The 27,449-nt window shown below is 37.4% G+C and overlaps 1 protein-coding gene across 1 annotated transcript in view; it reads right to left on the reverse strand.

Moving 5' to 3' along the window:
• LOC102810528 overlaps positions 1 to 27,449 on the reverse strand; it is a 373,438-nt gene that overhangs the window by 89,123 nt on the left and 256,866 nt on the right. The window contains exon 16 of the mRNA XM_006871864.1: positions 22,511 to 22,642. Within this exon, the coding sequence (XP_006871926.1) occupies positions 22,511 to 22,642 (132 nt within the window). The remainder of the gene's footprint in view (positions 1 to 22,510; positions 22,643 to 27,449) is intronic.

Below are 27,449 nucleotides of genomic sequence, written 5' to 3' on the forward strand. Positions count from 1 at the left end.
CAATGCTCTTTTCCAGTTGTATTTTCAGTGCCTTCCCACCTGAGGGGGCTCATCTTCTGGTACTATATCTGACAGTGTTCCACTTTTATTCATAAGGTTTTCAGTGGCTAAACATTCAGAATTAGTCCAGCTTTCCTTCTTCCTAATCTGTCTCAGTCTGGAAATTCTGCTGAAACCTGTTCACCCTGGGTGACTCTGTTGTTTTTAAAAACCAGTGACATAACATAGCAATATGCAAACTACCACAGTATGACAAACTGACAGTTTATGACAACATATGACAATATATCACAACGACAAATGCATATGCACCTAATAAGAGCACCCCAAAATTTATAATAACAAAGTGACAGAACTGATTTATAGAAAAATTTGAACATGTTATAATACATCAGTCAATAATGGATATAACATCTAGACAGATGATCAATAAGAAAATATGAGGACTTGAAAAACACTATAAACCAACTAGACTTAGCACATATATAGAGAGCTCTTCACTCACCAGCACCAGATTACACATTCTTCATATTTTTCTTCAGCACACACAGATCATTCTCTGTATGTCACAAAACAAGTCTCAAATGATTAAAAAAGATTAAAATCATACAAAGTGTCTTCCTTGACAACAAAAAAATAAAACTATGATTTTAAAAAATAAAGTAAAGGTAGCAAGAAAGTACAACCCCAAATTTCACAAATTTCTTAATTATTGAAAAACTAATGGGCCAAACAAGAAGACACAAGATAAATTTTAAAAATGTAAAGACAAATGAAAATAAAAACACAACATAGCAAAATTTATGGGATGCAATGAAGGCAGTGTTCTGAAGAAAATGTATAACTATAAATACAAGCACTAAAAAAGAATGAAGATCTCAAAGCAATAGCTGAACTTTATACTTTGAAGAATTCTAAAACAAAAACTAAACCTAAAGCTACCAGAAGAAAGGAAATAATGAAAATTAGAGAAGAGATAAAATAGAGAATATAAAAATAATAGAAAAAAATTTAAACATATATATTAATTCATTAAGCAGATCTATAAAATCAACAAACCTTTAGCTCAGTTGACAAAGAAATAACAAAAGACAAAAATAACAAAAATTAAAAATTGTTGTTGTTGTTAGGTACCATGGAATCAGTACCAACTCATAACAATCCTTTGCACAACTGAATGAAACATTGGCAGCCCCTGTGCCAGCCTCACAATCGTTGCTACACTTGAGCCCATTGTTGCTGCCACTGTGCCAGATTAGCAATTGAGGGGATATTACTATCAAATGTATATGACCTAAAATGATTATAAGAATATTATACATAATCATAAACAAATTAACTGACCTCGATTAAATGGACAAATTTCTAGAAACCACAAACTACTTGAATTTACTCAAGAAGAAACAGAAAATATAAATAGACTTAGAGTAAATGAAAATATTAATCCATTATCTCAAAAACCTTCAAATAAAGAAAAGTCCTGGACTAAAAGGTTTCTCTGGGAAATTCTAGTAAACATTTTAAGAAGAATCAACACTAATACTCAAACTTAAAGTTAAAAAAAAGAGGAGGGAACACTAACAGCATCAGAATTACCCTGATTTTGAAGCCAGACAAAGATATCACAAGAAAAGTACAAACCAACATCTCCTTTGTAGGCAAAGGGGGTACAATATAAGGAAATCAAGGTAAAACATAACATTAATAAAATGACAGAAAAGAATCACACAATCATCTCTATTGACACAGAAAAGGAATCTGACAAAATTCAATACCATATAATTATAAAAATCCTCAGTAAACCAGGAATAAAAGGAAAAATTCTCAGCATAAAAAAGAGCATTTATTGAAAGCCCATATCTAACATCATGCTCAATGGTAAAATACTGTAAGATTTCCTCTTAAGATCAGAATCAAGACAAGGCTGCCTGCTTTCACCACTGCTATTCAGTATTATACCAGGAGCCAGAGAAATTAGGAAAGAAAAAGAAATAAAAGACATTCAACTTTTAAAGGAAAAGTAAAACTCTCTCTTTTTTTAAAAAAAATATTATTTATTATGAATTGAATGAAGGTTTACAGAGCAGATCATCAGTTTTACATTCAACAAAATCATATACTACACTTCATTACAATGACTGCAACTCCTCCAGGTAGTCATTTAACTGTATTTACTTCTATTTCCTTTAACTCTTGCCTTTCTCCCTGAGTGTCCTGCTACCTTCATTTTTCTTCTGCCAACCTCCTTCTTGTTGTATATTGCCTCCATGCTAACATGTGTCTACATTCTAGCCCATGAATAATCCCCATCCCCCCATAACCATATTTAAATGTTTCTTTTAACAAGAAAACCTTTTCTTAACTTTTTACAACAGTGGTCTCATACAATATTTGCCTTTTTGTGATTGGCTAATTTCACTCAGCATAATGTCTTCCAGCTTTATTCATGTTTTGAGGTGTTTTGCAGATTCATCATTATTCTTCAGTGTTGTGTAGTATTCCATTGTATGTATGTGCAAGTTTTTTAGCCATTCCTCTATTGAGGAGCATTTAGGCTGGCTCCATCTTTTTTCTATTGTGAATAGTGCTGCTATGAACATTTATATGCATATATCATTTCATGTCACTGCTCTTGTTTCTTGAGGATATATGCAAAGTAGGAGGATTGCTGGGTCATATGGTACTTCTTTTTCCAACTGTTTGAGAAAACATCATTAATGTTTTCCATTTTACAGTCCCGCCAGTAGTTGAGGAAGGTCCCAGTCTCTCCAGACCCTCACCAGCATTTGTTGTTTTTCATTATTTGGAACTTTGCTATTAATGTTGGGGTAAGATGACAACTCTTTGTTGTTTTCATTTGCATCTCATTTGCAATGAGATGGATTGGCCAAGTGGCAGCATAGATGGACTCAAGCATAGCAACAGCAGTGAGGTTGGCCCAGGATTGGACAGTGTTTCGTTCTGCTGTGCATAAGGTAGCTATGGGTTGGTATCAACTTGATGGCCCCTAACAACAACAACAATGGAATGAATCCTGGTGTGGTGCTGTAGGTTAATGCGCAGGGCTGCAAGGTCGGTTTGAATTGCAAGGTCAGTGATTCAAGTGTTCAGTGGTCATCAGCCACTCCTTGGAAACCCTATACAGAGTCAGAACTGACTTGATGGCACTTAACAACAATGGCCAATGATCATGAGCACTTATTCATATGTTTATTGGCCACCAGAATGTCTTCTTAGGTGAAGTGTCTATTCAGGCCCTTTTCCTATCATTTAATTAGATTATGTGTCTTCTTGTTGAGGTGTTGAAGTGTTCTATAAATTTTGGAGAGTAGTCCTTTGTCTAATGTGTCATTGCCAAACATTATTTTCCCAATCCATGGATTGTCCTTTTACTCTTTTAGTGAAATCCTTTGATGCATATAAATGTCTAATTTTAAGGTATTCCCAATCATCTATTATGTCTTCTGTTTGTGTTTTCATAATGTATTTATGTCATCTATCAGAACCCCTAAGTTTGTCCCTCTTCTTTTTATTTATGATCTTTCTAATTCTAATACTTTAATTTAGGTCTTTAATCCACGTTGAGTTCCTTTTTGTAAATGGTGTGATATATGAGTCTTGCTTCATTTTTCTGCAAATGGATTTCCAATTGTGCCATTTGCTGAAGAGACTCTTTCTTCCCCATTTAATGCAATTTGGCCCTTTATCAAGATCAACTGAGCTTAGGTGGTTGGGTTCTCAATTATATTGATCTATGTGTCTTTAATTGTTTTGACTGGCTGTTTTGACTACTATGGTTGTGTAATAGGTTTTGAGATCAGGAAATGAGAGGCCTCTTACTTTGTTCTTTTTCAATAATGCTTTGTTTATCCAGGATTCCTTTACTTTCCATAAAGTTAGTGATTAGTTTTCCATCCCTTTAAAGAATGATGTTGAAATCTGGATTGAGATTGCCTTATATCTATAAATTACCTTGGGTAGTGTTGATATTTTCACAATGTGAAGTTTTTCTATTCACGAGCATGGTATATTCTTTCATTCTGTAGGTCTCTTTTGGTTTGTTGCAATAGTGTTTTGTAGTTTTCTTAATTTTCTTCCTGATACTTTGGGACTTTCTAAATATTGTATCGTATCATCTGCAATTAAAATTTTTCACAGTCTTTGCCAATCTGGATGCTTTCTTGACTTACAGCTGTGGCTAACACTTCCAGCACAATATTTAATAGCATTAGTGATAAAGGGCACCCTTGTCACGTTCCTGCTCACAAGGAAAGTGGCTTCAATTTCTCAATGTTAACAGATATGTTGGCTGTTGGTTTTGTATATATGCCTTAATTATGTTGAGGAATTTCTTTTCTATGCCTATTTTGTTGAGTGTTTTTATCAGGATTTTATCAAAATGCTTTTTTTAGCATCAACTGATATGAATATGTGATTTTTTTTCTTTGTTTTATTTATGAGATGGATTATACTGCTTTCTTTTTTAATATTGGACTATTCCTGTATACCTGGTATGAAACTTACTTGGTCATGATATATTAATTTATTGATATATTGTTTGACTCTATTGCCTAGGATTTTATTGAGAATTTTTGCATCTATGTTCATGATATATTGGTCTATAGTATATTTTTAGTGATGTCATTACCTATTTTTGGTTATCAGAGTTATACTTGCTTCATAAAATAAAGTAATAGTTTTCCATCCTTTTCTATATTATGGGATAGTTTAAATAGAATTGGAGTCAGCTCTTCTTTGAATGTTTGGTAGAATTTATCAGTAAAACCATCTGGGCCTGAACATTTTTATACTTGGAAGTTTTTTAATGACTTGATCAATTTCTTCTTTTGTTATAGGTCTGTTCATGTTCTCTACTTAAGTCTGTGTTAATTTAGGTCGGTCGTGTGTTTCTAGAAATTTGTCCATTTCTTTTTGATTTTCAAATTTATTGAAGTACAATTTTTTATAGTGTTTTTAAAGTATTTTTTCATTATCTTTTTTCCTTCTCTTTTTCATTTGATCTGCATCGTCTTCTTTTCTTTATTTTTCTTTTCTCCTGGTGGCTGTAGTCTTATAGCCTTACTTTGCTGCTCTTTTTTTTTTTTTTTTTTTTTTAGGTATTGGTCTAAGGTATTGATTTTGTTTCTTTCTTCTGTTTTGCTGTGTGTATATATTGCAATAAATTGCCCTCTGAGAATTGCTTTTGCTAAGTCCCAAAGGTTTTGGTATGTTATGTTTTTATTCTCATATGATTCAAATAATTTTTTTTCTTATTACTCAGTAGCTTTTAATCAGATGCTATTCAATTTTCATGTATTTGGTTGCCCCCTGCCCTCCCTCAACCTTCCTATAGATGACTTCTAATTTTATAACATTGTGATCTGAGAAGATGGTTTGTAATATTCTGATGTTTTAAAATTTATTGAGGTTTTCTTTATGGCTTAACATATGGACTATTCTGGAGAATTTTCAAATTACACTGAAAAACAACTGTACATTATACTACTGTTGGGCTGAGTGCTCTGTATCCTTCTATGAGGCCAAGTCGTTTGACTCTGTTGTTTCGTTCTTCTGTGTCTTTGTTGAGTTTCTTTCTAGTTGTTCTGTCCTTCATCATAATTAGTGTATTACATTTTCTACTAGTATTGTTAAGTTGTCTATTTCTTTCAATTCTACTAGAGCTTGATTTATGTATTTTAAGGCTCTTTCATTTGGAATATGGGGAGTGTGCTGACTTCATATGATAAGCACTGGACTGCAAATCACAAAGTCAGCAATTTGAGCCCACCAACTACTCCATGGGAGAAATATGAGGCTTTCTGCTTCTGCAAAGAATTAAAGCCTTGGAAATACTATTCAGGTTCTCTATGAGTTGGAACTGACTCTACAGTAGTACTTAATAACAACAATAACATTTGGGGCACAGATAATTATGATGGTTATGTCCTCTTGTTCAATTGACCCCTTAATCATGATATAATGTCCTTCTTTGCCCTTTATGCTGCTTTTTGTGTTAAAACAATTTATGAGAGATTAAAATTGCTACTCCTGCATGCTTTTGATTGCCATTAGCTTGATGTATTTTTTCCATCCTTTGATTTTTAGTCTTTGTGTATAAGATGTGTTCCTTGTAGACGGCAGATTAAAGGATCCTTATCCATTCTGTTACCCTGTCTTTTAATTGTTACATATAATCCTTTTAAATTCAGTATAATTATCAATAGGTATTAATTCATTGCTACTATTTTACTGTAAGGAGCTCTGGTAGCTCAAGGTTGGCAGTTCAAAACTACCAGCTGCTCTGCAGGAGAAAAGATGAGGCTTTCTTCTCCCGTAAAGATTTACAGCCTCGGAAACCCTGTGCAGGGTCACTGTTAGTCGGAACCAACTACACGGTACTAAACAACAGCAACGACCATTTTGCTGCGGTTCTTTTTTTAACTTTGGTGCTGCTATTTTCTTTGTTCCACATAATTTTCTTTGTTACGTACATTTTGCTTGAGGGTTTTCTTTTCATTTTGTTCATATCTGTTGTGTTACTGCTTATTAAATCTTTATGACATTCGTCTTCTATATTTTGACGTGAAGGTGCATTAATTTTCATTCCCCTATAATTTATAAATTTTCCCCATTTTAAACAGTCTATTTTATCTTGAAATCTACTTGACTTCCTATCTGGAAGTTCTGTGTCTACACTAGTCCCTCTTTTAGCTTTGTAGTTGACTTCATTATAAGTTGATAACTCTGTTTTCCTATATTGAGTTTTGTAGGCTTGCTTACTGTAAATACTTCTGTATCTGAACTGAGTTCTGGGTGGTGTTATTATGTGCGTTAATCTCAGGTTGTTGTCTGCTATTGTTAGTTCTTAGTCCCAGGAGCATTTGATTTCTATTTATTTGGAAATGTTATAATTTGTCATTGTATTTGAGGGACAGTTTCGTTGGGTATATAATCATATTATTGGTTGGCAATTTTTTTTTATTTTAGAGTTTTATATATGTCATCCCATTGCATTCTTGTCTACTGTTGAGAAACCAGACCTTAATAGTTCTCCTCGGTATGTAACTTTTTGTTTTTCATGAACTACTCTTACGGCTTTTTCCTTGCCTTTAGTTTTGGAAAGTTGATTATGACATGGTTTGGTGATTTTCTTTTAGAATTTATCCTGTTTGAGGTTTGTTCAGCTTCTTGCATGCTTATCTTCTTGTGTTTCATGATATTAGGGAAGTTTTCTTCCAGCAACTCCTTGACAATTTTCTCTGTCAAAGAAAATTGTCTTTTTATTGTCTCTTCTTGTTCTGGAATTCTGATCATTCATAAATTATTCATCTTCATGGTGTTCCACATAACTCTTAGGCTTTCTTCAGATTTTTTTCATTCTTTTTTCTGACAGTTTTTCTATCATACTTGTAATGAGAGATTTATCTCCAAGCTTACTAATTTGGGTTTCCATTGCTTCAAATATACTGCTTTGCCTGTTCAATGTATTGTCCATTTCAGAAATCTTAGTATTAGTTGTATGGATTTCTAATTATAGGTTTGAATTATTTCAAAATTTGAATTATTTTGCCTGTTTGTTCTTGTAGTATAATCATGAACTCTATTAAAGTTTTATCTGTATTCTCCTTGCTTTCCTTGATCTTTAAATCAATCATTTGAAAGTATCTAATAATCATTCTTTTGAATTATTTTTCAGTTAGTTCCATTACATTTTTTTCCTCAAAAGCATTTTCTGGCTCTGTGTCTTGTTCATTTGTTTAAGCCATTCTCTCTTGTTTCTTTATATTAAGTAAAATTGTCTGTTGTCTCCAGGACATTGTGGTGTTATTGTATTTTTATTTAAGTGATGACTGCATGTTGATATGTTCTTAGGCTCTCACCAACTGCTTCCACTGGATGTAGTTAGAGATTGGAAATGTGTGCACCATTCTCTGATTGATGTTCATGTATCTTAGTTTAGGGTGGGTTTGCTGTTGCTGGCTGCTGTCTATCATTAATAAGGTACTATAGGGGCCAGTATTCCCACTTGTCCAGTGGGTGGAGCTGCAGAGGGTATGATTGTGACTGGATTGTAACGGAACAGTTGCTGTCTCTTTTGGGTGGAAAAGATAAGAACCCCTGGCACACACACAAAAAGAAAACAAAACGTAATAAACAAGCAACCAGCAATGAAAACAGAAAATAATAAAGAAGAAAAAATAAGTAAAAACAGGTAGCAACCAGGAAAAAAAAAAAAAGAATATAATAACTAAAAAGAGAAAAGAGGTACAGGAAAATTGAGCTATAGAAGAGAAAAATAAGAGAGCAAATAAAACAAAGAAATAAGGAATCACATAAAATGGGACTGGTAAACAGAGATGGGTATAAGATTCTTATGATTCAATGGTGAGTAATTGTTATCATGACTAATTGCGACTGTCACAACTGTAAAAGTAGAAGTTTTGTAACAAAAACAGGAGAGTAGTTAATCTTACAGCCCAGAAAGAGAGGACCCTAGGACCACCAAGGGAAAAGAGTGGAATGTAGGATCTCATACAGAGAAGCAGAAGCACCAGTGATAGAGGCAGAGATGGGGACATGGAGAGAGGGAGCAGCTGAGGACTCTTAGATTTATGGGAAGAAAGGGACTGAGAGCTGGCAGCCAGGAGGCAAACTTTCAGAATGTGCCCTTTGGTGGTATATAAATTATTATATATGCCTGAGTGTTTAAAAAAAAAAAAAAGAGCGAAAATGAATAGAGAGAAATACTGTTAACTTATGGCACATGGAGGGATTATAATCATTGTAATGAAACCAAGTATATGATTTTATGAATGCAAAACTGATGATCTGCCCTGTAAACTTTCACTCAAGTCACAATAAAAACTTAGAAAAAAAAAGAAAAGAAATCACATAGAAAAACCAGGGAGAGGAAAGATGAAAAGAGAAAGTAGAAAATAGGAAAGACATATCAAAAGGGAGAAATAAAAGAAGAGCAGAAATGAGAAACAGAAAGCAAGAAGGAAAAACAGAAACAGATAGAAAGGATAAAACTCAAGGAAATAGAAAGAGAAGAAGAAAATAAATAAATAAATAAAAACAATTAAAAGGAGTTGGACCCAGAGAGGAGAAAACTCTGGAGGTTCCTGTAAGCCAAGGAGATCATGAGGTAGGTTTGGGAAGGATATGATAGTGGAGTTCCAAGCCCTAGACGAAGTTCCTGTTGGCCTAGGTCTTGTCTATGTTCAGGACACTCAAAAAGTTGTTTAAAAAAACACTTGATGGAGCTGGTTGTAGTGTCTATTTCAACCACAGGGCAGCTGGGGGCAGAGTAACTGGTTAAATGCTGCCACTGTACCTATCCATCTCATTGGGGGGGTCTTCTTTTTCTCCAACTTTCTACTTTATTAAACATGATACCCTTCTCCAGGGACTGGTCCCTCCTGACATTATGTCTGAAGTATGACAGCCAAAGTCTGGTCATCCTTGCTTCCATGGATCATTCTGGTTGTACTTCTCTTCCAACACAGATTTTTTGGGGTTTTTTTTGGCAGTCCACAGCACTTTTAATATTCTCCTTTAACACAATAACTCAAATGTATCAACTCTTCTGAGGTCTTCCTTATTCACCAACCAATTTTCACATGCATATGAGCTCTGGTAGCGTAGCGGTTATGAATCGGCTGCTAACCTCACAGTCACCAGTTCAAAACTACCAGCTGTTCTGCAGGAGAAAGATGAGTCGTTCTGCTCCCGTAAAGATTTACAGCCTCAGAAACCCTGTATAGGGTCGCTATGAGTCGGAACCGACTCCACAGCACATAACAACAATGTGGTTATTGAAAATACCATGGTTGGGTGAGGTGCACCTTTGTGCTCAAACTGACATATTTGCTCTTCAACACTTTAAAGAAGTCTTGTGTGTAATAGATTTGCCTAATGAAGTACGTCATTTGATTTCTTGACTTGCTGCTTCCATAAGTGTTGATGGTTGATCTGAGCAAAAGGAAGTCATGGACAACTTTAATCTCTTGCATTTATCTTGAAGTTTTTTATTGGTTCAGTGGTGAGGATTTTGTTTTTTTTTACACCAGTGTGCAACCCATACTGCAGACTGTGGTCTTTAATCTTTTATCAGTAAATATTTTAAGTCCTCTTCACTTTCAGCACGCAAGTTTGTATTAGCTATATATGTCAGGTTGTTAATGAATCTTCCTCCAATCCTGATGCCACGCTCTTCTTCATATAATCCATCTTCTCGGATTATGTGCTAGGCATACAGATTGAGTAAGTATGGTGAAAGAGTACAACCCTGGCACATACCTTTTCTAAATTTAAACCATTCAGTGTTCCCTTGTACAGGTTCCTCAAAATAATAAAAACATTTATTAACCAAATATCAAAATATAAAGCTGTTGTTTCTTGATATGTCCTCCACCTAGGTCAATGTAATTCTGAAGGTGGTGTTTCCATCTATGTCACCTTCATGAAAGAATTCTGCTGTCTTTGATTTATATCATGTCAAAACAGAAGTTTAAGTATTCTCAAGGCACTTACATTGTGTTCCTTTGAAATGTCCTTTAAGTTTGGGGAGCAAAAAGAAGTCTAGAGGGATAAGGTTAGGCTGTAGAGTGGATGGGTAGGTTTTCTCAATGAAATTACCACTACAGGTACATTGCCATGATAGAAAAAAATTCCTTAGGACAATTTTCCTCGCTACTTTCTCGCTAATGCAGCTTTCTATTTTCTTAAAACTTTTGTCCTGTGCACTTACAAGCATCTATCAAGGTTACCTCTTTGGAATTCCAAAAATGAGTGTCATATCCTCTGAGCTGATCTCTCTGCCTTTAGTTCATCTTTAAGGTCTTCATTAAATACCATCTTTAAAATATCTTATGGGTGACAGCATTCCTATAAACTTGTTACAAATCTTCAGTGTTTGGATGATGCCTATTTGTGTTTTATTAAAAATTGTATATTAGCCCTAACCTCAATTTTTTTTACAATAGCAAAAAATTATCCTTTTCTTTGAAAGCAATCTAATGTGTTATTACTGAGAGAATTTGTCAGCAGGCATCCATTGACTGCAAAGACATATTTAAACATGTTTTGTCTGGGATAAACACATGCATGTATGAACTGGAACCCTAGAAGCGATATTTTTTGACTCACACATTTACAATAAGGGGATTATGAGCACAAGAGGCTAAGTTATCTATAGAAGTAATTCCAGCAAAGCATAAATATGCATGTTGTTATTGATAAGTGCTGTCAAGCCAGTTCTGACTCACAGCAAACCTGTAAAGGGTTTCTAAGGAGCCACTTTTGGGTCTGAACTGCCAAAGTTGTGATTGCCCAATGCTCATCCTAAAGCACCACACCAGTACTCCTATATATGTGTATATATGTTGTTGTTGTTAAGGGATATAGAGATATTAATCTCAAGCAAATGGCTCACATGGTTGTAGAGGCTGGCAAGTTCCTAATTCATGAGTCAGATTTCAGGCTGAAGACTTATCCTGAATCATGTTGCTGTCAAGACTGAAAGATCCAAGATTGGCAGGTCAGATAGCAAGCAGACTACTGGCTGCTGGGGTGAATGGATCCCAGGATGGCAGGTGAAATAGCAAGCTGTGGACTCACAGCCACAGTGGCTAACAAACCCCAGGATTGGCCGGCAATATGGCAGAGAATTGGCTCAAGCATGTGTCATCCTATCCACTTGGTTGTTTAAATTTTCTTCTGCTGAGGTAACCCTTTGGTGAGTATTCATATAAGACATAGATATCTTCACTTTTTGGCCCATTCAGAGAAGTCTACCCACATACTACCTCATCACCAGTTTCCCAATCATGTTCCTTGCAAATCCCTGACCATCCAGCCAAACCACTAGCCACAGCCCATGCTATCTTTCATAAATTAAATTTGATAGTGCAAACTACCCCAATTGAATGGAGACATCTAGCGTGGCACTGTAGGATAAGCATAGGATTGCAAGGTTAGTTGAACCACAAAGTCGGTGGCTCAAATTTGCCAGTCACTCCTTGCAAACCTTATACTGGGTCACAATGAATCAGAACTGACTTGACGGCATGGCACTTAGTGACAATAATAACAACAGCTACAATGGGGATGATTTGACCTTGCGGTAGTAGGGGCCAAGTGCTAGGACTTAATCAACAAAGACAAGATGAGTGTGATTACCATAATAAGCAGCAAAGTCAAAATTGTTAAGTGTGGTTGAATCAATTCTGACTCATAGCGACCCTGTATAGGGTTTCTAAGGAGCAGCTGGTGGGTTTGAACTGCTGACCTCGTGGTATGAAGTTCATTGGTCCTACAGTACCACATCAGGAGTACAAAGTCAAAGTAGTAATCAGAATAGTTTGACTTGTGTGAACTTCAGCAGGGTGTGTCTAGGGCTAAAATAGATGGGAAACCAATTAAATATTTACTTGACTGCATAAGTGGAAGAATTCTAGATGCAGTGAATTGGCAGTCTAACATGAATTGCTAGTATAGAGTCACAGTTCCTTAATCAATTCCCAGACTTGAACCAGTTTACAGATCCAGAACCCCTTTAATGAAGCAGAGGCTGGATTCCTTTTGGGAAGGACCCTTGTACACCACCAAAATTTTATACTGTTAGCCTTTCTTCCAATCTTCCCCAAAGAGATCTATGTTCTTTTTACAAGAGGGACAGTTTATTGAGGAAAATGAAATGATCAGACTTTTCAGGGACTACTGGACACTGACTGAAATGACACTAATTCCAAGATTCTCTAAACATCACTATGATCCACCAATAAGAGTGGGGACATATGGAGGTCAAGTTAATAACAGAGTTTTAGTTAAGGTCCAGTAGGTCCCCAAACCCATCCTATAGTGATTTTATCACTTCTAAAATCCTTAATTGGAATAAACAGCAACTGGCAGAAACCCCATATTCAATCTCTGACATATGGAATACAGGTTATTACAGTAGGAAAAGCAAAGTGTAAGCCATTACCTAGAAAACTAGTAAACCAAAAGCACTACCTACCACATGCCTAGAGTCATTGCAGAGACTAGTGATATCATCAAGTACTTAAAGGATGCAGAGGTGGTGTTTCCCACCACATCCCCATTTAATATGCCTGTTTGGCTTATACAAAAAGCAGATGGATCTTGAAGGATGACAGTAAATTATTGTAAACTTAGCCAGGTGTTGACTCCAATTGCAGTTGCTGTTCCAGTTATGGTTTTATTGTTTAAGCATGTTAATACATCCCATGACACCTGATATGCAGCTACTGACCTGGTCTATGCTTTTTCTCAATTCTGATTTTAAAGAATCACCAGAAGCAGTTTGCTTCCTACCTCAGGGTATATTAACTATAGAGGACTATATCATAATTTAGTTCAAAGGGAACTGGAACACCTTTGCTTTCCACAAGATGTTGTATTGGTCCATTACCTCGATGACTTTATGCTGATTAGACCTAGTTAGGAAGGAGTATCAATGACTCTAGACCTATTGGTAAAACATTTGTGTGCTGCTGTTGTGTTATTAAGTGACATTGAGTTGGTTCTGACCTGTAGCAACCCTGTATAGAGTTTCCAAGGAGCAGCTGGTGAACTTGAATTGCTGACATTGTGGTTCAAACGGCTTTGCAATCCAGCACATTAACCCACAGCGCCAAATCTACCTGACAAAAATTCAAGTGCCTTGAACATTAGTGAAATTTCTAGGGATTCAGTGGTGTGTGGCCTAACACATGGTCAATTCTGAAGAATGTTCCATGTACACTGGAAAAGAATGTGGATATCCACTGGTGTATAGCCGGAAACATAACATCAGAACACATGTAAGCATGTCTTCAGCTTATAACTGACTGGAATACCTTTGTGGGGAGGGCTGGAAACTACCCAGACCTAAAATGGGGGCTGTGGGGAGCTATAAAGGCAAGAAGTGACTGACTTGCAAGCTTTCAAGAGGGAGCCTAGTTGCAGATGGGCAGGGATAGGCAAAACCTCCACTGAGTGATTTCCAAACTACTGGAACTGGGCTGACAAAAGGAAATGGGGATAAGATTCTTGTGGTACAAGAGTAAATACCTGCCACCAGGACTGACTGTGAGGGTTGGAAATGTAGAGGCAGATTTTTTTTTTTTTTTTTTTTTGCAAAAGGAGGAGATTGATTTTACAGCCCAGGAGCGGAGGTCCCCGGGACCAAGCAAGAAGAGTGGAAAGTGTGACCCTACCCACAGAGGCAGTGAGGCCAGGCATGGAGACAGAGATGATGGTGTGGACAGATGGAGTGGCTGGGGACACAGGACTCAGGGAGGTAGAGGAGTTGTTTGCTGACAGCCGGGGGGATGGGCCTGAGAGGTGTATCCTTTGGTTATTTGATGATACATTGAGGGGATTGTAATCATTGCAATGAAATGAAATATGATAGGATGAATGTGAAGCTGAAGTGGGACAGAGGCAAATAATGATGTATGCACAACCTTGGAACAACAGGGTTCTGGGATACAGAGCTTGATATATGGTTGGAATGGGGAAAAGGGGGGAAATAACGTTAAGATGCTTGGCTGTCTTTTGAATCTTGGTTTCCCTGGCGTACCACTATAAAATAAACACTGGAGAAGAAGAGAAAGGAATAGCCAGAAATACCACCATAGAAACTTGTAAGTCCATCTTCTGCCTATGACTGATTGGAATATCTAAAATGGGGCTACAATGTGCCCAGTGAAGGAGGCTTCCTACAGAGCCTCTGCATTACACAAGACCATAGGTGGAATCCTGAACAGCATCTAGAATCTTCTGAGGGGAAATATCCACTTGAAACGACAAGCAGACCAGCCTGGAGCGGCCAGAAGAACAGAAGATACTTCCTTAAAGAAAGACTGACAGGAAAAATACAAAACAATATAGGCAGACAGACTGATTACTATAAGAATAAACAAGTGGCTCACCTAGGAGACATCAAGGCAAGTGGTCAGGTCCGTCTCAGGGCAAACCTCCTTCTAAAACTAAGACTCAATGGGAATACACGCTCTGATTGGTGACCATATTCATCACCAATAAAGGGAAGTGAAGGGAAAGCAGCAATGAAGCTGCTAGCTGAGCCTTACAATGCTCAATAGACTCCTGTGTACCCAGATGGAGACCTGGTTGACGAGCAGTGAGGCAAGACCTGGGGATTCTTGGACCCAGAGTCAGTGACACAGCCACAGAGGACTAGAGTGGAGAGTGAAGTGTCCAGCTGATAAGAAGAGAGGGCACATACATAAGTTCACCCACACTTGACCTGGCTTCAACGACTGGATAATCAGAGCTCAACCAAAAGAAGAAAGAAGAGGGAAAAAAGAATAATCTGATACAATTTGATGAACTTGACATACACCTATGGAAGCAGTAGCTCAAAAGAGGGAACGAATCTTCACAGCGAGGATCATTCCCACCCTTTCTGCACATGGAGAGGACAGGGATGGGCAACTTGGACATTGGCTACCCAGAATGGGGGGAGGGGGAGGATACAGAGGCAAGAAGTGACTGGCTTATAAGCTTTCAAGAGGGAACCTAGATCCATAGGGCATGGAGCAAGGTAGAATCTCCACTGAGTAGTATCCATTCTGTCTAGTTAAGGCTGATGAAAGGAGATGCGAATAGGTCTCTTGCAATAAAATAGTGAACAATGTTTATCAGGACTGATTGTAAGGACTGGAAATGTAAAGGTAGACTTTTTGTGGCAAAGGGAGAGGCATAAATAACTTTTCAGTCTAAGAGCAGAGGTCCCTGGGACCATCAAGGGAGAAGAGCGGAGAACGGTACCCTACCCAGAGAAGCAGTGATTCCAGGGATGCAGGCAGAGACGATGATTTGGGGAGATGGATCGGCTGGGGACTTTGGACCCAGAGAGGAATAGGGGCTGTGTTGGACAACCAGGGGCAGGCTTATGGGATATACCCTTTGGTTGGTGGATGATGCATGGAGGGGATTGTAACCATGGCAATGAGATGATATAAGACGGGATCAATGTGAAGCTAACATCCTCCCATGTAAACTATCACATAATGCACAAAAAAGCATTAAAATAATAATAATAATAATAATCACTCTCATTTTCCCAATACATAATAAACCTGCAAAAAAAAAAAAAGCAAAGGATATCAAATGCTGGTAGGGGTGTGGAGAGACTGAGACCCTATTACATCATTGGTGGGACTGAAAATTGGTTCAACTACTCTGGAGAATGGTATGCTATTGCCTCAGAAAGCTGGAAATAGAAATACTTTATGAATCGGTAATTCTTCTACTTGGTATAACATGAATAACATGAGTAGATATATGCACACCAATGTTCACTGCAGCACTATTAAAAATAGCAAGAAACCAAGACAACCCAAGTGCCCATCAACAGAATGGATAAACACACTCTGGTACATACATACAGTAGAATACTATGCTGACTTGGAGAACAACGATGAAGCTTGGAGACATCACATAACATGTATGTGCTTGAGGACATAATGCTGAGTGAATTACTCAGGCACAAGTACTACCTAAGACCATTATTGCAAAAACTTAAGAAAAAATTTCCATATTAAAAGAATAATTCTTGGATGGTTACCAGGAGTGGGAGGGAGGGGACATTAACTCACAGCTCAGGGAATAGACTCATGGTAACTTGAGGGACAGGGATGTCAATAAATAGGAGGGGAAGGGCACAAGACAGAGGAGAGGGAGAGGAACAGGAAGGACAGAGAAAGACTCTGAGGGGTATACATTAGCTAAATGGAATAGAGGTATACTGTGATATAAGCACAGCCTTGGATAACAAGGCTCTATGATACAGGGACATAGACATAGGCTGAATGGGTTAAGGAAAAGAAATAATGTTAAGGTGCTTGACAGTTTTACAGATATCGAGTTCCCTTGCCTACTAGTTTAATATAAACATTTAAGTGGGATAGAAAGGATAATTGATGAACTTGATTACAGAAAACTTGTAAGCCTGTCTTCAGCCTATAACTGATTGAATTATTTAAAAGGGGCCTAGAATGTGCCAAGGAAAACAGGCTTCTTATTAAGCCTTGGTAGAATATGGGACCTTAATTGGAATCCTGAGCCCTACCCAGAACTTTTAATGGTGGGACATTCCCAATTGAAAAGACTTGCAGACCAATCCAGAATGGTTAGAGGAACAGAAGATACTTCTTGAAAGAAAGAGCAACAGGGAAGAAAAAAAAAAAAAAGCAGAGTGGCTGTGATAATATCAAGCAATCTATTTGTCCTGGAACTATGAAGGCAAGAAAAGTCAAGCCATCACGATAAACCACCCACTTTCTAAGACTGAAACTCAAAGGGAATACGCGAACAGTCTTGTGTGCTCCCTGGCAACTGTCCTGGTCAACTATTGAGTGGAAGGGGGGTAAATGCAGCAAAGAAGACATAGGCTGAGATTGACCATATTCCATAGACACCCAATGACCTTGGAATGAGAGAAAGAAAAGGATGGGATGGCAGGTTTGAAGTTCAGGGTGATGTGTGAACTCTGGAGTCCAAACACCTTGCCACTGAGAGCTAAAGTTAAGAATGGGGCAACCAGTAAATCTGAAGAGGGGAAGGTATGCCAGAACTCCCAGACTTGCAGACAGAACCCATTGGACCTAGCATGGATGGCTTCTGACCAGATTTTGACCGGATGAAGATAAAGAAGTATGATACAGGGAACAAGTGTAAATTGCTACAACCTTATCAAATGGACCCTTTTATGGATGAGGCTGCCCCAAATTCCAACTGAATAGGGACAGATTCTCCATATCAGGATAAAGCATGTCTCTTCAATGCACTGGGTTGACAGGGATGGGCAACTTAGACATCAGCTACCAAAACTGGTGGACTATAAAGGCATGAAGTGGTTGGCTTACAAGTCATTATGAGGGGACTTAGTGTCAGAAGGTAGGGAGTAAGACAGAAACCCAACTGATTAGTTTTCCTCATGTCCAGATGGGTCTGGGGATGAGGGGGATAGGACTTTATGATACAGCTGTGAGTAATTGTTTTCAGTTCAAATGGTGATTGTCACAACTGTAAATGTAGAAGAGGTGCAACTAAAAGGGGGAGCAGTTAATCTGTCATCTCAGGAACAAGGGACCCTAGGACCATCAAAAGGGAAAAACATGAAAAGAGCAAGGGATCTTGATCAGAAAAGCAGCGACAACAGAGATGGTGGCAGAGGCGATGGCAAAGAGACAGTCCAGCAGTGGACTATAGGCCCATGGACTGAGAATGGCAAAGTACCTGTGGGCAGGAGGCTGGCTTGCAAAATGTGCCCTTTGGACATTTAAATGAATATATATTTACACTGTAGCATGTGTGCATCAAAAAAAAAAAAAGGTAATAGAGGTAAACACTGTTGGCTAAACATGCCTGGAGTTGCTCTGGTAGCGTAGCGGTTACGAATCGGGCTGTGAATCTCAAGGTCAGCAGTTTGAAACTACCAGCTGCTCTGTGGAAGAAAGATGAGGCTTTCTGCTCCTGTAAAAATTTACAGCCTTGGAAACCCTCACTATGGTTCGGAACCGACTCAATGGCACTTAACAACAACAACAACAAAGGGTGCCTGGAGAGGATTGTAATCATTACAAAGATTTGCTGAGTGTAAAAATGGTGATCTTCCTTGTAAGCCTTCACTCACTCAATACACAATAAAAGATATATATAAAAAAAGAAAAAATTGAAAGGACATATTTCATTAGCAAATCTGTTATACAAGATCTCTTTAAAGTGTTCAACAGCAAAGATGTCAGTTTTGAGGACTAAGAGGTTTTCTATGAACAGATTTGTTTTATGTATAATGTCTAATCCTCAAAGCTATATACAACCTGCAGTCTATCTTGATAGTGAACTGAAAAATGTAAGTGTATTTTTCAAAAGCTGATAGTTGTTTTAGGACATTTTAAAAAGTATGAAATAAATTATTTAGGGTATTTTTCTACTAATATGTACTTTAATATGACTGGATATTATAATCTAAATCTATCTAGCATGAGATGGTTAGATTGCAAAACTAAGAAGAGAATATTTCTTGCAAAACACAACTTTCAACTGCTGAAATTTGTGTTTGATAGAGGTAGAAAGAAGACAACTAATGGAGGTAATGATCTAATTGCTCACTAATGAAGAATATGCTAAAATTCATACATGAAAATATTTTTGCCCCCTAAAGTTACAGTACTAGTGTGGTACATTTGGATAAGCACTGAATTGCTAACATCGAAGTCAGTGGTTCAAATCTACCAGATATTCCTTGGAAACTCTATAGAGGGTTGCTATGGGTTGGAACCAATTCAGTGGCACTTAACAAAAGCAACAAAGTCATAGATGCTTATAAAACTACCCCTACTACAATCAGAGAGGGAATATTTAAAACATATCATGGGCATTTTATAGATGGTAATAAGGGAAGTGTCAACATCTGATTCATAGGATAACATTTTCACATCCAAAGTTTGTGTTATTAAGCTAGCAACTCCACTCTTTCTCCGGAAGACTTCAGCAAGTCTAATGTGAACAGAAAGAGGCAAATATGGTTTGTATAAGATGTATATTATACATACAGTGAAGAAAGAAGACCCATGCCAGAATCAAGAGCAACAACCTAAGGTTTAACTACATTATACTAACAGAAAACAATTGCTTATTAACAATCAAAAAGACATTAGACTTCAAAATGATTTATCAGTTGCTTTTCACGTCTCTGATGATGTGTTAAACTCTAGTGTGCTTATTCAATTCTTCTAAATGAATCATTTTTTTCATGTTTATAATATCATCAGTTAAAAGTACCTATTAATAAAATATATCTAATTTATCACATCCAAATCAAGATTGCAAGGAATCCTGGTGGTTCAGATGTTAATTGTTCAGCTACTAAACAAAAGGTCTTTGGTTCAAAGGTACCAGCCATTCTGAGAAAGAAAGCTGTGGCAGTCTGCTCTGGAAAATCTTTGGGGCATTTCTACTCTGTTTTATGTGTAACTATGAGGCAGAGTCAACTCACTGGCAGTGGGTTTGGTATGATTTTGATTTCATCAGTATTGCAAATGTTGAGATGGTGCCAGCATGCATGTTATTGAAAGATCTCATTTCTGTTTTGAATACCATCTTTGACATTTGCATGGAACAAGGAAACAAGGGAAATGGCCAGGCAGCTCCCAAACTTCAGGAGTCAGAATAGTTAGGGTGAAAAGTAACACACGGAGAAATATGCAACAGCAGATATGTAGATCTCTACATGTCAACTGAATTCTGGGACAGTGTATAAGGATCCAGCATAACCAGATGGCAGGTTTGGGTAGTTGGATCCCAATCACTAGGTATAGAGCTTTTAAGCTGCATGGTTATCAAACTCCCAACAACTCCATCCTGTCCCCCTTCCCATCCACACACACACATACAATAGCCCACAGCTTTGTTCTACCACATTGCCCTCATATTTAGAGAAGTATCAACTAATCCTCTTCTATTTTGGAGGAGGTGAGGTGGGGTATAAGCTTTGCAGATGTACCTTTGTGGCATGGCAAGCCAGTGGTCATATCCTTTACTTCAATAGTCTGCAAGAATTAAGTACTCAGCCAGAGTAGGTTTCCAAGAGGCTAACTTCTGTGGACAGGGAAGCAAGCCCTCTACTCAGTTACATGCTTGCTACATACAGGAGTGCGGTAGTCTCTGTAACAGGGGCATGCCTTGTATTTCTGTAGTGTCTGCCCTAAAATGGCCAGTACCTATCACATGTGAGGTACACAACAAACACCTGTGGAAGAATTGTATTGCGACATACTGATGGATTCTCATGCACAGCAACTCATGAATATTTGTTTAATCAATGTTTAGAAAGCACATTAATAAACTCAGCTTAGTCATTTTTCCCCTCCATCTTTGGCTTACTCTCTAAAGTTTCTACTGCATTGCCACGGACTATAAAAAGGAATGCCCTTAGGAAGTGTTTTCCCAATGAATGAATAACTATGATTGTATTTAAATTTAAGATTTAAGATCTTCTTTGCCCATCGCTGTTAACATTTAGTATCACACAATGTATATTTGATGATGAATTAAATGGGAAACAAATATTTGAAAAGGTCTCTACAACAAGGCCTAACTTTATCATTTTTGCAAATCACTTGGTATGTCTCAATCAAATCTTTGAATATGCTAATTTCTAAAATATAAACAATAGTAGCATTTTAAAAATGGGTTCTCCAGACCAGACAAACTTTCATAAGACTTCTAGAATCTTTTCACTGAATTTTTCTATTCATAAAAAAAGGAGTCTTACTATGCTGGAGTCTTGGTGTGGCACTATAAGATAATCACTGGACTACAAGGTTGGTTTGAAACACAAGGCCAGTGGTTCTAAACCACCAGCCACTCCTTGGAAACTCTATACAGGGTCACTATGAGTCGGAACCAACTTGATGGCACTTAACAACAGCAACATGCTATTTTCAAGCAACTCAAATTTTACTGGAGGGGGCCATCTCGGATTTGTTGTTGTTACATGCCATTGAGTGGTTCTGTATAGGGTTTCTGAGGAGCCTGTATAGGGTTTCTGAGGAGCGGCTGGTGACTTTAAAATTTCCTAGCACAAAGATTGAGTTATACTTTTGAGAAAAAATTTCATTAAGCACATGTTTCTCATGCAGAGTAATTTTTCACAATGCTCTATGGATTCACGACATGACATGAAAATATGGAACTGGGACCAGTCCAATGAGACAAAAATAAAAAGGCTAATTTCTCTTCCCTACAGCTGATGTGACAATCTGCAGAGTTGTCAGCAAGAGGGATCTATTATCTGTTACTTTCTGAAAGAAAAGGGAGCACACCCAATGACTAATTTTCAAAAATCACTTTTCTTAAGATGACATGGCAATTTATCTATCGCCCATGACAAATGTTTTTAAAAAATGGTTCATAGACAGTAGTCCACTATTTCATTGCACTCAAAGCTGACTGGATTCTGATGAATAGGTTTGCCAGATATCATAATTTATTCTTTACAGTCAAATAGAAGGAAACTTATTTAAGAGAAGAAAAATGATCAAATAGACAAAAAGAGAAACTAGAAATTCAAACCTTAAATTTATGCCTTAGTTTCTATATCAGAGATGTAGGAAATATTATTTTTGTTGGTTCTTACACTTCGGTAATAATTTACTGTTATTTGTAAAATATGTTCACAAAATATTTTATAGGTGATAGTCCTATTTGCTTTAATAATTTAATATGATCTTTTTCAAAGGTGATTTTTTGGGGAACAAACATTAATTTAAAGACCAAGGAAAAATATCTATTTAAAATACATCTACTCTTTGCAGTATAAAACCACAGGAAAAATAATCACATAAAAGCAGTTCTTATAATATAAGGTATCTTTATCATAGAAGTAATTTGATACTCTTTTAAGAATAGCCACAAAGCAACAGTAATACAGACAGACCAAAAAAATGAAGAAAGTAAATAGTTTATTGATTACTTGCAGTTCGAAAAGATAAGGAACGCCCCACCTCCATCTTTAGTGGTGTTTCTGTCTGGATCTTTGTCTGATTGGTCTTTTCTTCCTTTTGACTGGGTGTTGCAGATGCTTCCATTGAGTTTTCTCTGCCAACTGAAATTAAGATTTTGAAAGATGCTGTCCTCTCAAAATCACTTTTTTTCTTCCCAGAAAATTCATCCCATGCTCAGCTATGCAAGTTAGGTTTTTTATTATTTCCATTTCAATGCCTAGTCAAGTCTTTGTACCCAACATTACATAGTTACCAGAAAATCAATTTTTATTCTTCACAACAGCCTACAAATGGATGGAATTCTCACAAAACCCATCCACTGCTTTGTAAATCTAAGTAACAGTTTAACACCACAGTATGAATCAAATGACTTATTCAAGATGTTTTTTCGTACAGATTCTAAATGGGAATTCTTTTAATAACATACACTATGTCTTCCTCTAAAGGGGAAACTGACTCAAATTTCATTCAGTCAAAATTTTATATGACCTTACTGAAACATGGCAATCAAAGAAATATATGCATATATATAAATGAAGGAAAACTGTTGTTTTTCTGCCTTTTATTTAGAAGCAATTTATTTTGTTGTCTTCATCAGAAATAGACATAACAACCTAGCTGAATAAGTAATTCCATATGTAACCAGGGAATGTAGTGGCTTTGTAGGATAAGCACTGGTCTTTGAACCACAAGAACATCATTTTGAGCCCATGAGCCCAGTAGCTCCAAAGGAGAAAAATAAAGTTTTTTCTCCCACAAAGATTTACAGCCTTGGAAATCCTATATAGGCTTTCTATGAGTTGGACATACATGATTGAGGGCCCATTTAGCTATGTGCAAATAAAATAGAAAGTCAGAATTTACAAAAAAGATAAATGATTTTCCATTCACAGCTCTACGTACTGGGAGTAATGCAGAGCAGAAGGCACACCTTTGATGGTGGGGAGGTTACTGTTCAAAGGGGAGCATGTAGGTAATGTCCTCTGACTTGTCTTACTGAGTAGTAGACAGACATATTAACAAAGTCCTCCAGGAGTACCAACTAGGAAATAGTGTGCCAGGCTAGCGATCCAGAACAAACATAGGGAGGGCTGTAACAGGATCAGACTGAACAACACTGTGAAATGCAGTAACATCACTTCTCATCCCCTCCTCCTTGCCTCATTGAAGACTCTACCTTGGGTTTCAAAATGATGTCAATATTCTTGTATATAACACAAGAATCACTTTGTTGTTGTTAAGTGTTGTTGAGTCAGTTCCGACTCATAGCCACCCCACGTACAACATAACAAAACAATGCCCTAACCTGTCCCACCTGCAATGTTGTGCTTGAGCACATTGCTACTGTCACTGTATCAGTACATCTCATCAGAGGTCTTCCTCTTTTTTGCTGACCTTCCACTTTACCAAGCATGCCATCCTTCTCAAGGAGCTGGTCCCTCCTAAAAATATATTCAAAGTATAAGAGGCCAAGTCTCACCATTTTAGGCTTTTAGGAACATTCTGGCTATACTTCCTCCAATACAAATTTGTTTGTTTTCCTGGCAGTCCATGGTACTTTCAATATTATTCATTGTTCAGGTTTCACATGCATATGTAGCTGTTGAAAATACCATGTCTTGGGTCCTCAAACAGACATCTCTGCTCTTGAACACTTCAAAGAAATCTTGTGCAGCAGATTTGTTTAATGCAATATAGCCTTAGATTACTTAACAGCTGATTCCATGAGTGTAGATTGTGGATCAAAGCAAAATGAAGTCTTTGACAACTGACATCTTTTCTCCCTGTATCATGATTTTATTTACTGGTCCAACTGTAAGGATTTTTGCTTTCTTTACATTGAAGTGCAATTCGCACTGAAATCTTTGATCTTCATCATTAAGTATTTTAAGTCCTTTCGCTTCCAGCAAACCAGGTTATATCATCTGCATATTGCAGATTGTTAATAAATCTTTTTCAAATAGTGATGTTTCTTTCTTCTTCAGATAATCCAGTTTCTCAGATTATGTGCTCAGAGTACAGACTGAACATGAGTGGTTAAAAAATACAACCCGGGCACACACCTTTCCTGATTTTAAACTATTCAGTTTCCTCTTGTTCTGTTCAAACAACAGCCTCTTAGTCTATGTACAAGTTTCTTTTGAGCACACTATAGGAGTTCTGGTAGCACAGTGGTTACGAATCAGGCTGCAAACTTTAAGATCAGCAGTTTGAAACTCCCAGTTGTTCCATGGGAGGAAGTTGAGACTTTCTGCTCCTGTAAAGACTTACAGCCTCAGAAACTCTGTACAGTGTTGTTATGAGTCAGAACTGACACCATGGCACATAACCACCACCAGTGTTCTGTTGTTGTTGTGTTGTTGTCAGATGCCATCGAGTGGGAACTGACTCATAGCAACCCCATGCACAGCAGAATGAAACAATGTCCGATTCTGGGCCAACCTCACTACCGCTGCCACACCTGATGCCATCAATGATGCTACCTGGCCTATCCATCTCGTTGGGGGTCTTACTCTTTTTCTCTGACCCTCCATCTTACCCAGCATGACATCCTTCTCCAGCAACTGTTCCCTCCTGACAATATGTCCAAAGTTTGAAAGACGAAGCTTAGCCATCATGGCCTCCAAGGAGCACTCTGGCTGCACTTATTCCAAAACAAATCTATTGGTTATTTTGGCAGCCCATGGCACTTTCAGTATTCTCCTCCAACACCACAATTCAAAGGCATCAATTCTTCTATGATGTTCCTTATTCACTGTCCAGCTTTCACATACATATGAGGTTATTGAAAATACCATGGCTTGGGTCAGGCGTACCTTAGTCCTCAAGGTGACACCTTTGCTCTTCAACACTTTAAAAAGTTCCTGTGCAGCAGATTTGCCTAAGGCAAAACGTCCGTCATTTGATTTCTTGACTGCTGCTTCCACGAATGTTGATAGTTGATCCAAGAAGAATGAAGTCCTTGACAACTTCAATCTTTTCTCCATTGATAAGAATGTTGTTTATTGGTCCAGGGGTGAGGATTTCTGTTTTTTTTATATTGAGATGCAATCCATACCCAAGGCTGTGTTCTTTGATCTTCATCAGTAAATGTTTCAAGTCCTCTACATTTTCAGCAAGCAAGGTTATATCATCTGCATATCACAGGTTGTTAATGAATCTTCCTCCAATCCTGACGCCACGTTTTTCTTCATAGAACCCAGCTTCTCATATTATTTGCTCAACATACAGGTTGAATAAGTATGGTGAAAGAACACAACCTTGTTGCACACCTTTCCCAATTTTAAAACATTCAGTGTTCCCATGCTCTGTTCGAACGACTGCTTCTTGGTCCAGGTACAGATTTCTCAGAAGTACAATTAAGTGTTCTAGAGTACTCATACTTCTCAATGTTGTCCATAGCTTGTCATGATCCACACAATTGAAAGGCTTTGCGTGGTCAATAAAGCATAGGTAAACATGTTTCTGATATTCTCTGCTTTCAGTCAAGATCCATTGGACATCAGCAATGATATTCCAGTGTTCTAGAATATCTAAAATTATGTTATCTGTAACTTATCATGATTCACACAATCAAAAGGCTTTGCATAAACAATAAACTCAAGAAAACAACTTTCTGATATTCTCTGCCAAGATTCATCTGACATCAGCAATGATATCCCTACCTGCACATCGTCTTCTGAATCCACATTGAATTTCTGGCAGTTTCTGGTTGATGTATTATTGCAGCTGTATCTGAATTACCTTGAACAAACTTTTGCTTGCATGTGATGTTGATGGTTTTAATCAATGACTTATGCATTCTTCTGGGTCGCCTTTCTTTGGAATGGGCACAAATATAGATCTTTTCTAATTGGTTGGCCAAGTAGTTTTCATCCAAATTTCTTGGTATAGATGGGTGAGCACCAACAGTGCTTCATCAGTTTTTGGAAAGATATCAAGTTGTATCCCATATATTCCTGGAACTTTGTTTTATCTTCCATGCAGCAGATATTTCTCCCTTTAGCACCATTTGTTCTCAATCATAGTCTACCTCTTTAAATGATTGAACAGTGACCATTTCTTTTTAGTAAAGTGACTCTGTGTATACCTTTCATCTTCTTTTGATGAAAAATTCAATATTTTGTCCATGTTGTTGTTGTTAGGTGCCATCAAGTTGCTACCAATTCATAGAGACCCTATGCACAACAGAACGAAACGCCAGGTCCTGCACCAACTTCACAATCATTGCTACTTTTGAGCCCATTGCTGTTGCCACTGTGCTAATACAACTTGTTGGGGGTCTTCCTCTTTTACTCCAAACCTCCACTTTACCAAACATTATATACTTCTCCAGGAACTGGTACCTCCTGATAATCTGTCCGAAGTATAAGAGATGAAGTCTGGCCATCCTGGTTTCTAAGGAGACCTCTAACTGTACTTCTTCCAATTCAGATCTGCTTATTCTGTTGGCAGTCCATGGTAATTGTAATATTCTCCTCCAACACCATAACTCAAATGCATCGATTCTTCTACAGTCTTCTTTATTCACCGTCCAATTTTCACATCCATATTAGTTATTGAAAATACCATAACTTGGATTATGTGCACATCAGTCTTCAAACTGATGTCTTTGCTCTTGAACATTTAAAAGAGGTCTGTGCAGCATATTTGCCTAATATAATACATTCTTTGATTTCTTGACTGGTGCTTCCATGAGTGTTGGTGGATGGTCCAAGCAAAATGATGTCTTTGACAACTTCAATCTTTTCTTCATTTATATGGATGTTGTTTATTGGTCCAGTGGTGAGGATTTTGTTTTCTTTACTTTGGGATGCAACCATACCAAGGGCTGTGGTCTTTGGACTTTATCAGTAAGTATTTTAAGTCCTCTTCTCTTTCAGTATTGCTTTCAATATTGCAAGTTGA

The sequence above is a fragment of the Chrysochloris asiatica genome, unplaced genomic scaffold (assembly GCF_000296735.1).
Source record: "Chrysochloris asiatica unplaced genomic scaffold, ChrAsi1.0 scaffold00176, whole genome shotgun sequence".
NCBI classification, from domain to species: Eukaryota; Metazoa; Chordata; class Mammalia; order Afrosoricida; family Chrysochloridae; genus Chrysochloris; species Chrysochloris asiatica.